The 14,345-nt window shown below is 39.1% G+C and overlaps 6 protein-coding genes across 6 annotated transcripts; 2 read left to right on the plus strand and 4 right to left on the minus strand.

Annotated features, from left to right (window-relative positions):
- Positions 1 to 254: 254 nt before the first annotated feature.
- GCK72_001180 (uncharacterized protein) lies at positions 255 to 2,172 on the minus strand (the record flags this gene model as incomplete). The annotated part of the gene is made up of 7 exons (XM_003111414.2): positions 255 to 432; positions 484 to 705; positions 776 to 933; positions 1,152 to 1,254; positions 1,300 to 1,528; positions 1,717 to 1,888; positions 2,083 to 2,172. 7 exons carry the CDS (start codon positions 2,170 to 2,172, stop codon positions 255 to 257), a joined length of 1,152 nt encoding a protein of 383 aa, XP_003111462.2.
- A 1,602-nt stretch (positions 2,173 to 3,774) lies between these two features.
- On the plus strand, positions 3,775 to 5,076 carry GCK72_001181 (uncharacterized protein; the record flags this gene model as incomplete). Its single annotated transcript, XM_003111176.2, has 5 exons — positions 3,775 to 3,870; positions 3,921 to 3,983; positions 4,051 to 4,178; positions 4,296 to 4,533; positions 4,933 to 5,076. 5 exons carry the CDS (start codon positions 3,775 to 3,777, stop codon positions 5,074 to 5,076), a joined length of 669 nt encoding a protein of 222 aa, XP_003111224.1.
- Positions 5,077 to 6,053: 977 nt separating this feature from the next.
- GCK72_001182 (uncharacterized protein) lies at positions 6,054 to 7,210 on the minus strand (the record flags this gene model as incomplete). Its single annotated transcript, XM_053722864.1, has 3 exons — positions 6,054 to 6,212; positions 6,315 to 7,077; positions 7,128 to 7,210. 3 exons carry the CDS (start codon positions 7,208 to 7,210, stop codon positions 6,054 to 6,056), a joined length of 1,005 nt encoding a protein of 334 aa, XP_053591509.1.
- On the plus strand, positions 7,091 to 8,312 carry GCK72_001183 (uncharacterized protein; the record flags this gene model as incomplete). Its single annotated transcript, XM_053722865.1, has 4 exons — positions 7,091 to 7,111; positions 7,375 to 7,668; positions 7,715 to 7,884; positions 7,937 to 8,312. The coding sequence occupies 4 exons, from the start codon at positions 7,091 to 7,093 to the stop codon at positions 8,310 to 8,312; spliced, it is 861 nt and encodes a 286-aa protein (XP_053591510.1).
- Positions 8,313 to 9,140: 828 nt separating this feature from the next.
- Positions 9,141 to 9,650, minus strand: GCK72_001184 (uncharacterized protein; the record flags this gene model as incomplete). The annotated part of the gene is made up of 3 exons (XM_003111172.1): positions 9,141 to 9,263; positions 9,319 to 9,459; positions 9,537 to 9,650. 3 exons carry the CDS (start codon positions 9,648 to 9,650, stop codon positions 9,141 to 9,143), a joined length of 378 nt encoding a protein of 125 aa, XP_003111220.1.
- Positions 9,651 to 10,554: 904 nt separating this feature from the next.
- On the minus strand, positions 10,555 to 11,864 carry GCK72_001185 (uncharacterized protein; the record flags this gene model as incomplete). The annotated part of the gene is made up of 3 exons (XM_053722866.1): positions 10,555 to 10,770; positions 10,820 to 11,539; positions 11,685 to 11,864. The coding sequence occupies 3 exons, from the start codon at positions 11,862 to 11,864 to the stop codon at positions 10,555 to 10,557; spliced, it is 1,116 nt and encodes a 371-aa protein (XP_053591511.1).
- Positions 11,865 to 14,345: the final 2,481 nt, after the last annotated feature.

Here is a 14,345-nt window from a genome sequence, read left to right on the forward strand (position 1 = left end):
CGCTTTCCAAAGATTCTCTAGCTTCAATCGTGTAGGTATTCTTTTGTATTTTTCAATAATGAAAATTCATTTGTATCCAGAAGTAGAACAATAACCCGATGAGAAGTGGTTGGATGGGAGAAAAATGTAACAAAAGAAAAGCATTTGTGAAGAAACCCGGTAAGAAATTTTGGGAAATTGGAAAACGGAAAAGAACTATACGAATGGCAAAGAGGAGGCAGATGTATATTCAGAATAAATGGAAAAAAGTTAATTTAGAAACACGTTGGGAAATCTTTCCTCAGCTCTCGTCGACAATCCTTTTCAAGTAAATCGACAACTGCTCTCGTGTACAACGGCTTCAGATCCAATTTTACTAATTTATACTTGAGAGAACTGAGACCGTCACGTGTCCAACGACGTTTTGTTTGACCCATTATTTTGTATCGACATCTGAAAATAGATGTCAATGTAATTTTTGTCATTTTAATTTAACAATCTTACTTATTAACAGGGTTCGTCGCTTCTGTCGAGTGTTTGATCATTTTATAACGTGCAATTTGTGCAGGATATCTGGAAACTTTGAGTCCGGCCATCGACGTCCGCGTTGCTAGATCGTCATCTTCACCGCCCCATCCCCAGAAATCATTCGAAAATCCATTGATCTTTTTAACATGTTCTTGTGTTAAAGCACTGATACCGCCGAATATTGTAGAGTAGGGAAGTCTAGAAAAATGATAGTTCTATACTGTATGTTTCCCTTCTTTCGTATTTTTTGACAGCATCTATAACTTACTTGTAATCAAACTTATCAATAGCTACACTCATATGACGTGGCTGGATCGGACACGTGTACAGATTACGATCGTCCTCCGGTAATAAATCGACGTCGTGAAAAATGAAACACTGCCACGGATACAGACGAGACGCGACGTCGTAGCCAACGTTCATGAGCTGTAATAGATAAGCTAGCTACTTTTCAGCTCCTTCAATCTTTATTTTTATAGATTCAGGCTCCAAACTTTCCCTCATTCTTCCCTTTCTTTGCATCCATTTTCAAATACACCTCTATTATCTCAACTTCTCTCCCATAGTTTATAACTTCCTGTCTCTTTATATCTTCTCATTTTTCTCTCTCCCTATTACTCAACAAAAACGTAAACTATACAAACCTTTCCCCTATTAAATGTCTGATTGGCAATTTGCTCGACGACAATTATTGCATAGTCTAGTTGTTGTTTGGCGAGAAGTGAGTGCAAGTTGTGAAGCATTATTCTGAAAATTTGACACCATTAGTTTTTCTCTCTTTTTCTCATTCACCTCAAATGCGCTTCTCGATCTCTATACGGAACAATAACTGCGACTCGATGACGTGCAATACATTCGTCCGGAATTCCGTGCCCTCCTGTATGTACATCCGGATAGATCTTTTCGAGTGTCGCAAAATCGGGCTCATCAAGAAAGACACGTATTGGACCGACGAGATGTGGAGGTGTCTGGTTACAAAATGGCTTCGTTTGGTTGTCAGTGAAGAGGATGGGTCGGACGTCTGGAAATATGAGAGGATTTTGAAGGAGGAATGGTGGAATAGAGGAAGAAAGCGAGGTCAAATTCCATCGATAGAGAGCGGAGATTAAAAGAAAAACGGGTGAATTATAGAGCCAAACAGTGGCTGGAATTATTTTGAAGTTTTTATTAAAGACCCTTTACCTCTAAAATTAAAATAAGTATACGAACCTTCTAAAAAAGACGTCTGATTGACTTCAGAAATAGGCGAGAACGTCGAATTCCACGTATCCAACAAATCATATGAAGTGGATGCCGTGTTTCCCAAAACTGCTTCCATCGCATCTACGTCAGCTATCAGTGTGGATGAACCAATTGAGAAGTTCTCGTAAAGAGAGGGGGCCTGGAAAACTTTGTGTTTGAATGATTTCGTCGTCAAGAATTAAGTCTTCTTCAAGTTCAACCTCGAATGCTTTGTGTCATATAAAAGTTTCAAAAAGTATTTAATGCCAAAGCTTTTTTTAATCTAAAACAAACTTTTTCAGTCAACTTCTGAATGCGTATTTCCTATAAAAATAGTTTTTCTATGAAAATCACCTTATAAATCATTGTATGAACGAGTAAAAGGGCGGCGCAGAGAACGAAAAATGTTTTGAGTTTGGCAACTGCCAAATGACGAAGAGCCATCGATCATGAGTGACGGAGGAGCACGTGGAGAACCTGAAGAAAAGAAAAGTTTAATTTAATTTCGAATGAAAAAAAGTGGGAAAATTCAATTTTTCGAGAGAAGTGGTGATCAGAGATAAATATTTGGAAGGCATACAGCTGATCAACTTTGCAACTTTTGAGTTTCTGGTGTAAAATTGAAAATTATGGTTTGGTTATGATGAGATGTTCAAATTAAAATGTCAAATGAAATTCTATAGCCTGTTCGAAAATATAAGCAGACAGCTTTATAATTCTCTCGTCAAAAAAGTAGTTTATCAGCGGAAAACTAACCTATTAACTGGAATTCTACAAAAATTGCAGATTTAATGCCGGACGTGACAAAAATTTTAAGTGTTTATTTGATTGTTAACGTGCTCTGTTGAAATTCACGTTAAAAAAGATAGTTGAATTTCCGAAATGAAGACTTTTGGTTTCTTGCAGAACCAGCGTTCAATCAATCTTCTCTTTCATTTTTTTAATAAAAAAAATAATATATAATGTAGGTTTTTTTAAGCTCAAGTATATCAAAAAACTTGAACATTGAATGTGACTCATCCTATACAAAATTTTGAAGTTTTAAAGAAATTCTTGACACATCTCTTCTTGATTTGGTAAATTTACAATTGATTTTCTACGGCTTCAACTATTTATGGGTTTCCAAAAAGCTTTCTCGCCATAATTCCCAATAAAAAGAGAAGCAGGTATCATTAGGCGACACACATCATCAATTTTCTCTCCTTCTCCGAACACTTATTTGTTTATTTGGGTCGTGGAATCTACTTACCTTCATCCGATCGACAAATGTGTATAAATTGGGCGGAGACTCTGAAAAAATGAGGCTCAATAATAAGAAAATGATTCATTAAAAAAGTAATATAAAAAAGAAGTTATTGATTTGAATATTGTTATATGTATAGAAGAAAAGAAACCAGAAAAAGGGAAGAAATGTGTTCAGTTTCGCTTTTTCTCTTCTACTTTCCCACTTTTTCTTTCGAAGACACGCAGAGAGAAAAAGAGGAAAAGGAAAATTTGAGAGTATATGGCTGGGAAAAACGGAGAGTTTTAGACCTCTTCCACCTATTTTCTTGCGAAATATTACAGCGTTTTATCCACTTTCCTATTTAAAAATGCACTTATGTTTGAATTTTTGATGTGATTAATTTTTCCGAGATATGAGAGAGTGTGCAGGTCAGAGAGACGCAGTGAAAAGCAAGCGCGCTTTATTGATGTTCGTGTTCTGAAAAATTATTCATGTTCTGTTCTGAAACATGTTCTGAAAAATTATTCCATTTTCGTCACTTTCCATTCTGCCTGCTTGAAATAATTTTCCCCTGATTTCAATAATAATAGCAATGGCGTGTTTCTGAAATGTTCTTTAAAATCATACTTTTCTATCGAAAATCATCAATTTGCATCTGGAACATGTCTAAAATCAGTTGCTACTCGCGAGTACTCTAAACTACGTTCTTTTTAATGTATCTTATCTGAAAAAACTCGTCTAATTTTTAACATCACGGTTTCAGAGTAATTGGAAACCAATTAACCTAATCAACAGTGTAGGGCAATCAAAAGTTCATCAAAATGCCAAAAAAATTCGCCACTGAAAATCCAAAAGTGACAGCAGCACGAGATCGGAAGGCTACTGCCAAGAAAGATGAAGCCGAGAAGAAAGCAAAGGTATTTATAACTCTTTAGTCCTGATCTCGATCCAAAAAATCAGTTTTCAGGCCACCGAGGACGCAAAATGGGTAGATGATGATAAATTGGCGAATCGGAAGATGCAAAGAAAGGTTACTTTTGTTACAGATTATATTTGATCTTTCAAAAACCTCTTGCTCAAAAAGCAATGAATTCTAGGAGGAGGACGAAAAAAAGCGTGAAGAAGCTCTTCGTCGAAAAGAGGAGAATAGAAAATTGGTGGAGGAAGAGATGAGTAGTCTTGGAAACAAGAAACCAGCTGCTTCGTCTGCTCAAAAGGTCACAAGGTATGAGAGAGAATATGAAAATTTTCATGAAAATGAAGGAATGGGAGAATGTGAAAGTCAACGACAAAATCTTGATCGATTTTAGAAACAATAAACAGACTGTTTCCATTTTTCCAGAGCCCATATCCACATCCGCAAAGAGGACGAGGAGCGTATTATGCGTGAACTCGAAGAGAAACGGAAGCAAGAAGCTCAGAAAATTGAAGTTGCCGGAGAACTTGAGCAAAATTTGAATCAGTTGGAAATTGCGGAAGGAGAAGCCAGAAATGTGGATGAAGCATTGAGAGTTCTCGGTGATGAGAAAGCAACGGAAGATGATAAACATCCAGAGAAACGAATGAGAGCAGCTTATTTGGTATGTTTCTCGAATCAAAGATAATGGACTGCTTGCGTAGAAAACGAAATATTGTGTTGAAGTTTGGGTTTTACCCGGGCTGTCAGATCTAGAACAACAGTCTTGAACTTTATAAAAAACTAAAGAGAGAACGACTCAGCAACGTTTTCTGGCATAACCTCACAGAACAAGCTGAAAACTGCAACTTTTACACAGTTTATGAAGCAGAATCGTGTCGAATTCTCATAAAATATGACTCTTTGTTAACAATAGCAAGAGAGACGCTTTCTCGATTTTTCAAATGCGAAAATAAACAATTTCCAGGAGGAAGTATCGACTTTGCACACAGAACAAAAATACTAAAATGTTGCCGAGCTCCAACAATAATAATAAAGATGACTTTAATCTTTATTTTTACAGGCCTTCGAAGAGAAACGTCTTGCTGAATTGAAGATCAAACATCCAACATTCCGCCTGTCTCAATTGAAACAATTGCTCAAAAAAGAATGGCAAAAGTCCCCGGAGAACCCATTGAACGCTCGTATTTTGGCTCTTTCTAAGTGATAACTGGATTTCTAGTCTATTGTTTGATTCCTCCTGCCATTTTTATTTTGTCCCTTTCCCTCGGTTCTTTGAATGTCGATTATTATGGGTTTAAGTATTTTTTCTTTTAGAAATTGTGTTGATTTTATAATTCGTTGGCTTCTAGATGATCGTCATTTTTGATAAAAGTTTGGCAAGCTCAAGAGAAGTTACACTAAAATAAATGTAGAGATTCTAGTGGGTTACTGTAATCTAGGTGGAGCAAATTACAGTGACGCAATTATACAAAAAACATGTAACGTTGAAAAATTTCGTTTCATTGAAAGGTAGAGGATCAAAGATTGAAAATTGTAAGTTCAAATAGAGGTCATTGGAACATTGAGTCTTTCCAGAATGACGTCATGGCTAGAAAACGAATCAAATTAATAGATTATTGTTGAAAAATGAATAACGAATCTTCCAAATCAAAGTAGTTGAAATCATCGAACTGAATGTAACTAGAAGTGCTCAATTGTATTGCTCTCTTGCGGGAACTAGTTTTCACAGAAATAGAGGGTCAGAAAGTGAGAAACTAACTATGAGCAAACAGTGAGCAGTTAGTGTATGTGAGCTGGATAAATAGAGATATCTGGACGAACAGACAGACTGGCGAAAAAAGACATGACAATTTCAGAATCCTCCAGATTTATTTTCGTAAATTTGTATTATTCTCAGATGATTTTGTAAAAAATGGTAAGATGTTTACATTTGATAAGAGACAAAATATTTGATTTACAACAAAAAAGCACAAAGTTAAATTCAAAAAACAATCGAGTTGAGGTAGTTTTGAGTTGGGAAGAAAAAGGAAAATGATTCAACAGTGGTGAAGAGGTAGGAGGAATAGTATATGTTTTAACAGGCCAGATGAAAAAAGAGAGACTGATTCGTAGATGAGAGCTCTACTCATCCTCATCTTCTCTCTAATCATCGTTCTCCCCCTCCGCATCGCCTCTATTGTCTTAGACGTCGTCATCGTCATCCTTCGGGAATCTCTCGTGCCAAACCAAGAATTTGAACACGCAGTCTCTCTGAATAATTGTTGCCAAGACACCATCTTTACGCACAAAATCCATTCCATCCGAAGTATTGTCATGGAATAATCTGTAAATGATAAATGACTGAATGCATACAGTATTTAAAGAAAAACAAAGGAGACTCACAACTCGTGAGGGTGAGTCGTGCTGCGAACTTTCGGGTCGAACTTATTTGCTTTGAAAAACCTTGGTATCAAATGGATCGTATCCATCAGGTATGATCATCACGAGCCATTGTAATTTCGTGTTATCCGAATTGAGCCATTGATTGACGAATGCTTTCATATCTTCTGGTTTGAGAGTACAATTTTCCATTCTGATCGTTTCACAATCCATGGAAAGAAGCATTTTTCGAGTGATCCAATTACTGTATTTAAACTTGAGCGCATTGATTCTTAACAAGTACTCAGGAAGCTTGAACTTTGGTTTCGGATTGACGTAAAACGAGAGATCCTTCGTTACCTCGATTGAGTTCAAAACCGAAAGAATGCCTTCATTGCTGTGTTGTTTTCTATGTGAAACAAGTGTCAGACGTTCACATTGCTTGATCACATCGATTAAACACTGGACTTCAGAAATCTCTTTTTCTTGGATGTCAATTACGATTTCTCCAAAAGAAGTATTAAATAGATCAAACAAGTGATTCATGACTGCAGGGACATATTTCAGATCTGATGGAGTGTATACAGTTGCTTTCTCGAATGGTTTTCTCACAATTTTCATCTCGATTCCATCAACTGTCTTGTTATATTTGCTATCTTTTTTAACCTTTTTCGGGACTACATCTTCATTGAAAGTCCAACATCCCAGTGTTCTTCCTTTCTTTGACATAACAGACACCTCAGTCGTTTCAGAGAGTTGTACATCAATAGTTGACCCGGATAAAACGAGGTTTGGAGTGGATTTAACCAATCGGTGAGGAAGTGGAGAGATGGCGGAAAACTCGAATCTGAAATAACGAAATGCAATCAACTGGATTCAAAGTAAGATGAAACTTACAAATCGAGTACACTCAATTTCTGAAGAGATTTTTGAATGACTAGTGGAGGAAGATCAAGAAGTGGAATGTTGAATTTTTTCATTCTTGAATCTCAGAATATGAATGCTGACGGAAAGTGCTCATTCGATGAACAAGAAGGAAAGAATGGCCTAGTGTAAGGAAAACTTGAGAAAATAATTTTTACGCTCTATTAAAAGAAGTTTGTGCATCTCACTGTGATTTCGACAATTCAATTCATCTTTTCAGGGAAACCACGAACACGCTGATTACATCGTAACTGGAGCATGGTCCTCAAAAGCAGCTGAAGAAGCTGAAAAGTATATTAAAGTGAAGAAAGTCTTCCAACCATCAAAACCATATGTGACAGTACCAGATCAAGAGAAATGGACACATGATGAGAAGGCTGCATATTTGTATTACTGTGCAAACGAAACTGTACACGGAATCGAATTCACACCGACTGCACCAGAATCTCATAATGTTCCACTGATTGCTGATGTTTCAGCAAACTTCATGGCTCGTCCATTCGATTTCAAGGATGTGAGAACGAAAATTATTCAATCAATCACTATATCTTATTTTTCAGCACGGTGTTGTATTCGGTGGAGCTCAAAAGAATCTTGGTGCCGCTGGTCTTAAAATCGTAATTGTTAGAAAAGACTTGATCGGAAAAAAACAAGGAATCACTCCAGCTGTTTTCAGTTATAAAGAAATAATTGCTAACAACAGCTTGTATAATACACCACCTACTGGAGGGTAAGCAAAGTTTGTATTTCAAAATGGGGATGTAGATAATCGTGATTTCCAGAATCTACACTACTAATCTTGTCTTGAAATGGATTAAAGCTAAAGGAGGACTTCAAGCAATTTATGAATTGAATCTCAAAAAGTCTGGATTGATCTATGGAATCATTGACAATTCCAATGGATTCTATCATTGTGCTGTTGATAAGAGATACCGTAGTATCATGAATGTTTGCTTCCGAATCGGTGGAGCATCTGGAAACGATGAATTGGAGGAGAAGTTCTTGAAAGGAGCCATTGAAAGGAACATGATCAGTTTGAAAGGACATCGATCAGTCGGTGAAATCCGTGCTTCACTTTATAACGCCATCACATTAGAAGAGACTCAAGTTCTTGCCACGTGGATGAATGAGTTCGAGAAACAATACAACACTAATTAATAAACTTTTATGCTCTTCGAAAAGTTATCAGAGATAACATTACTACTCCAACATTACTTTTCTAATTTCCCTTTAGGTTTCTCTGAAATTCTTCTAATTATAAAGTCCCGTTTGTGATATTTTCTTCTTGTCTGTAATACCTGAATTATTTTCTAGGTTTCATCTGTACTATTTTCTTGTTTTAATGTCCCTTCTGTGATACACTTGATGTGTTTGCCTTTTTCCCAAGTGAATAAAAAAAAAGTTGACCAAATATTTCTGAAAAAGTACTTATGCTCAAAGCATCAGTAAAAAATTCATTCAAACGAAACTCCGATTGTTGAGTTTAAACGGGGCCATCGTTTTTCTCGATTTGAAATGTTCGATCTCTGTTTTCGATGTCGAGACTTATCCGAAAAGTAGGATGTCTCTATTTGAATCAATAAAAACTTCAAAGACAAAACGTATTTTATACACAAATTTTGATGCATTTTCTAGGGATTCAGTGAAATTAAGAGAAACGGGGGATGGGGGTAATATACAAAAAATCACAAAGAAACACTACGTTTCGGAAAATAAATAACTTAAAATAGAATTGATCCATTGTGGATTCGTCTTTCTGGGGTTAGAATTGGGTTAGTAGGTGAAGGGGTGCTGTAAATCAAAGTTATGCCTAAAAAGAGAGAATTTTCAGTTAAAAAATAATCTGGGGATCCCGTATCAAAATCTATTGGAAACAATGGGTGGGTGCAGCAGTTTCAAGAGGAAATGGTTGGGGACTAAAGCTCGTTGGAAGAAGGGTATGAAAGTGACAAAAATACTACAACAAAAAAGAGCAATGTGGAGAAATTAGTTTGATGAAGATGAAGAAGAACAAAGTGCAGCGAGTTTTTCTTCTTTGAGACGCGTGGCGACGGCAGCAACAAGAGCACCTCCACGTCCTGATCCATCTTCCGACAGCATCAGTTTGTACTGAAAAACAGAAAAAATTATAGAGAACGATACGAATCAATTCATCAACTCTTACCTCAATATCACCAACAATCAATTCTGCAATTTTTGCATTCAAGAGGGTAGGGTATGTTGGATGGAATCGATATATCATCAACGTCATAATCCGGCGGAGCTGTTGATCGCTGAGAACTAGCCGTTCACATGAATCTTGGATCTGGAAAACAAAATAATGAACTGATTTGAAAAGCGTATCAGTTTTCAGAACTCTATATTAATATTTTCCTTATTTACCAAGTCTCTGGGTCTGGAAACAACAAGTGGTGGTGGTCTCTGCTTTTTGATGCGCGCATCAGTGGCGATTCCGTTTTGAGTGTCGATTAGTGGGTGGCACACGATAGATGACATATTTTCAGGCTAAAATACATAAATGTAAGAACAAATTACAAGACATTATTTATGACGAGAGGCCATGAATGCGGAATGAAGAAAATGAAAAGAGAACGGTTGAAAATAAAGCTTTGGAACTATATTTATGTGATGAGAATGGAGGAGTAACTAGTTTTTATTGTTATTTTTCGGTTATTACAAAAATGTCTCAAAAAAGTGTCAAAGACGTCAAGAAGTGATTGATTGCAAGAGAACAAAGAAAATCACAGTTCTTATGCAACACAGTTCTTCTTCGCGCAGTTCTTCTGCGAAGCAAGTTCTTAAACAACACAGCTCTTATTCGTGCAGTTCTTAATGCATCTACCCACGAAGAAAAATTGTACCATTTAATGCATTTTTTTGCAAATTAATGCTATTCACGAATGCAAATTAATGCATTAATCTGCAGTTTTGTACCGTAATCAGAAGCACTGAGAAAATTGTCGGCGCAAAATATCGCAAGCTGGAAATTCCATGCGCCTTTAATTTTTGTGTGGCCGCCCGTAAATCCACTTCGCTTGTAAATCCACACAAAAATCGCCCACACAAAAATTAAAGGCGCATGGAATTTCCAGCTTGCGATATTTTGCGCCGACAATTTTCTCAGTGCTTCTGATTACGGTACAAAACTGCAGATTAATGCATTAATTTGCATTCGTGAATAGCATTAATTTGCAAAAAAATGCATTAAATGGTACAATTTTTCTTCGTGGGTAGATGCATAAACAAAGTAGCACCTGCAATTATATTATTGTGGCGAAGTATATATAGCGCGCTAATTTTCAGTTTACAAGTAACTGTAAAATAAACAAGATTACTTCGAGAAAGTTAGAACATTACGTGACAGTCTTGCAGATGTTTCAGTTTTCTCTTGAGATAAAACTTACTCGTCTCTTAAAACATCAAACTCGCAAGTGATCACCATCGTTGGCGGCAGATTCGACAAGTCCTTTCTCATGAGCGGCGAAAAATCAGGGTTCGTCAGAAATGGCTTCATCAGATCCTGTGCCTCATAGTTCCTCTCGATTTGCCACCTTTCAGAAATGCTGTGATTATTATAGTTGCGAGTAGTCTCAATGACTTTTCGGTAGGACATCATCTGAAATGAGTAGATAATTGTGAAAACCATTTCGAAAATTACAAGCTACCTCTTCAACGTCCTTGTGCAAATGCTTGGCAACGTGCCCGTTCGAAACAACACTTGGAATCAAATACGCTTTCTCATCCATATCAATTCCAGCATAGAACATATAGTAATATGCAACAGACTCCGGATCAACAATTGCATATCCATTGAGACGGGTGTGGAAGTATCGATAAGAAACGGTTTGCATATCAGCCATTTGAAGTAGTGGATAGATGAGAACTTGACCAGCCAATGCTGGAAGTGCTTTTCGTGCAGCTCGACGTTGAGCAACTACGGTTGCCAAGTTCCCTCCAGCTGAATCTCCCATTATGACAACTTTCGATGTGTTCACTCCGAATTGAATTTCCCCGAACTGATAGAAGTGGTCGATGGCTGCCTCACAGTCGAGAATACCGCCTGGGAAGACAGTTTCAGGTGAAAGACGATATTCGATTGATATGAAAAGTGTCTTCGTTTCGAAGGCCATTCTCTCTACCAATGAGTCGTACATTTCCACATTTCCTAGAGCGAATCCACCGCCATGAATGAAGATCACAGCTCCGTCGGTTGATGTTTGGTTGTTGATTGGGCGGTAGATTTTGACTGGTGTCCCGTTCCAATTCTGCCATTCGATATCAATTTGTCCTTGAGTGTAGACGAGTAGCCCCAATGTCTTCGAAAGGATATTGAGGACGCCACGTGTCCAGTAAACCATGTTGCTTGCCTTCGAGAACATTTGACTCTGCAATTACATTATTGCGACGAAGTATAGGTCGCAAATTTTCAGTTTATAAATAACTGTGAAATAAACGAGATTACTTCCCGAAAATTTGAACAGTACGAGAAGGTCTTGCAGATGTTTCAGTTTCTCTTGAACCAAAACTTACTGGATAATAATAGGCGACTCGGAGAGCTGGCTCGACCACATGCATCACAGTTCGATCCCATTGTGTAACAGTGAATCCTTCGGGAAGAGGTTTGTGAAGAGAGTATCCGGTGAGTAGTAGAAATAGTGATAATGTGACAATGAAAATGACATGAATCGGCTTCTTTTCTGCTTTGAGCATAATTTTTTTGGATTAGGTTAGTTCACAGGAAACTATTTACAGAAGAGACAAGAGTGAGGTGGATGCTGCAAAACACGTATATAAGTGGTGAGAATAGTCGGTAAAAAAGAAAATTTGTTATAAATGGGCAAAACTTCCGTAAATTTTAACAAAAAGGAGGAACTCATAGCGACGCAGTGATGCAGTGGCGATTAGCGCGGGCGGAACTGTGGAAGTTCGTACACACTAGCACGAGTTTCCAAAGTTCCGCTTTGGCTAAAAACACACGTAATGGCCACTGGCGCACCACTTCGCCTCTCTGCATACTCAGTGAGACCCCACAAATTCCGATGCTTGGTCCCGCCTTTTTCCCATGAGTTTTTCTTCCTCGGAATTTGTGGGGTCTCTATACTCAGTTGCCAGTTGCAAACGAACGGCGGTTTACTTTCGTTCTTGTCGGGATAACGGAGCATCGTTGCGAAACGCTAATATAGTAAGCAACGCAAGACTTTTATACTCAACTACTAATTTATTAGTGACTCAAATGTTACAAGTGAAAGGGTGAAAGAGGGTTACAAAGAGAAATAGGGACTGGTGCAAGTTCACCCGTAAGAACTGCCTAGAGAAAGGGAATTCTCAGCTTATATAGTGGTGAAAAGGGGGCGGAGTTAGTAAATCCATGAGTTGGCGCCATGGTGGTTGAGCGCCCGGTCAAACAGTCCTCGTGGTGGCGGAGTGTCGTTGTGGCGGTGGCGGCGAGAGAGCGTTGGCGGCGAGAGAGACGGCAGACACGACGACGGCGGCGATGACAGTTGCAGGCCTAGGAATTGTGGCGACGAGACTGTGAGCGGAGGCGAGCAGTTTCGACGCGAAATAATTGACTTCTGAAAGTGTCAAATTTGGTGAAACAACTGTGGGCCTTAGACAAAGAGCCGAGCAGGCCTAAGGGATTCATCCGAATACCTTACACCTCCCCCCTTTAAATAAAACGACCGCCCTCGGTCGGCAATAAAACAACCTTCGGGTTGAAGATACACTTAAGTAAACTTGCGTGAACTTCAAATTTGACTGCAGATGTTGCGTCCTCTTGCATAGTTCAGACTTCTGATGGTCCTTGAGCTTGGCGTAGCCACGTTGCGGGTGGTTGGAAAAGGGTAGAGTCCAGAGCGCGTAGGTCTTGGAACCCGCGCATAACGCTCACTGGATATCTCGACATCGTACTTGATCCTTGTCGAGATGGATCTTCTTCTCAGAAGTTGTCGATCGCAGACTTGATCGTTGAACCTTTCGGTTTCCTTCGGTTCCGAACCGACTTCTGCCTTGATCCTGTAGCTGGTTCCGACGTTGGAGCAGCTTCCTCCTGTTCTTCCTCGTCTTGGCTGACGGCTTTGATGTCCTTGAAGTCGATACAGACTTCATTGAACCAAAATGAGCTGACGATTTCGTTGCTGTCCACTGGTGACACAAAGATCCGAACTGGCTCCTTCCTGACTTCGGAAGCTACCTCCCCCCTTGGTTCGATGATGGCGAATCGACTTGAGGGACGGTGATTACTGCAAGTAATCCTCCAAGGTATGAACCTTCAGTGATGGCGACCGTTCCTTCACGAATTGTTGGTAGAACCAAAAATGATTAACTTCGGAGTTGGACCTTCCGGATCTAGCTTGACATAGCTGGAGCTATTAACGTCCTGACCGATGGTGCACGAATCTTGAAAGATTCCTGTGAAGTCCTCCTTAGCTGCGACTGCTTGATGTTAGGCTTAAGCTTGAACTGCTAAAGACAGTGATCCCATGATGCACTAGTTGTGTTTGCTTGAAGTGGGACGAAGCATCATAACCTTCTCGTTCATCTCGAAGAGCTTCTCGACTTGCTTCTGAAGTTTCACAATCTCCTGAGCTAAGTGGCAGGAGTCTGGCGAGGCCTTTTGACGTGTTCCTCCGAGAGTTCGGCTGTTAACTCTGGGCTGACTTGGTGTTGCGACTCTGGGTCCAGGTCTCGGTCCGTTAGATTCGATCTTCTTTTCCTTGCTTGGAAAACGTGGAGCCGTTCCTTGTCTCCTTGCCGGAGTAGTGGCCAATAGCTTTGCCTTTTCGCGACATTCCTTGACGAAGTGGCCTTCTTTGCCGCAGAAGAAAGAAGTATTCTTCCGTTTCGGAGTTGACTTCTTGGAATTTCCGGAACACTTCAATTCCTTAGATGGGGATTCTTCCTGGTTGTGAACAGATTCCATCTCCTTTGCCCAACTATCGATTTCGCTAACTGGATCGGCGTTGTCTTCCTGATCCTCTCTGACCAAAGACGTGTGGTTGCTCGCTACACTGCTCGTTGACAGTCGACGATGACGATCTTGTCCTTCTGCTTCTTCCCCTAGACGGAGAAATCCCTTGACAAGTCGAAGCTCCGGGAGTTGTTCAGTCTGACCCGATCCGTATTTTTGATCGAGAAGGGAATTCAATTCCAGTTTCAATACTACTATCCAGTCATCTCTGCTCCTCAGGT

The sequence above is a fragment of the Caenorhabditis remanei genome, chromosome I (genome assembly GCF_010183535.1).
Source record: "Caenorhabditis remanei strain PX506 chromosome I, whole genome shotgun sequence".
NCBI classification, from domain to species: Eukaryota; Metazoa; Nematoda; class Chromadorea; order Rhabditida; family Rhabditidae; genus Caenorhabditis; species Caenorhabditis remanei.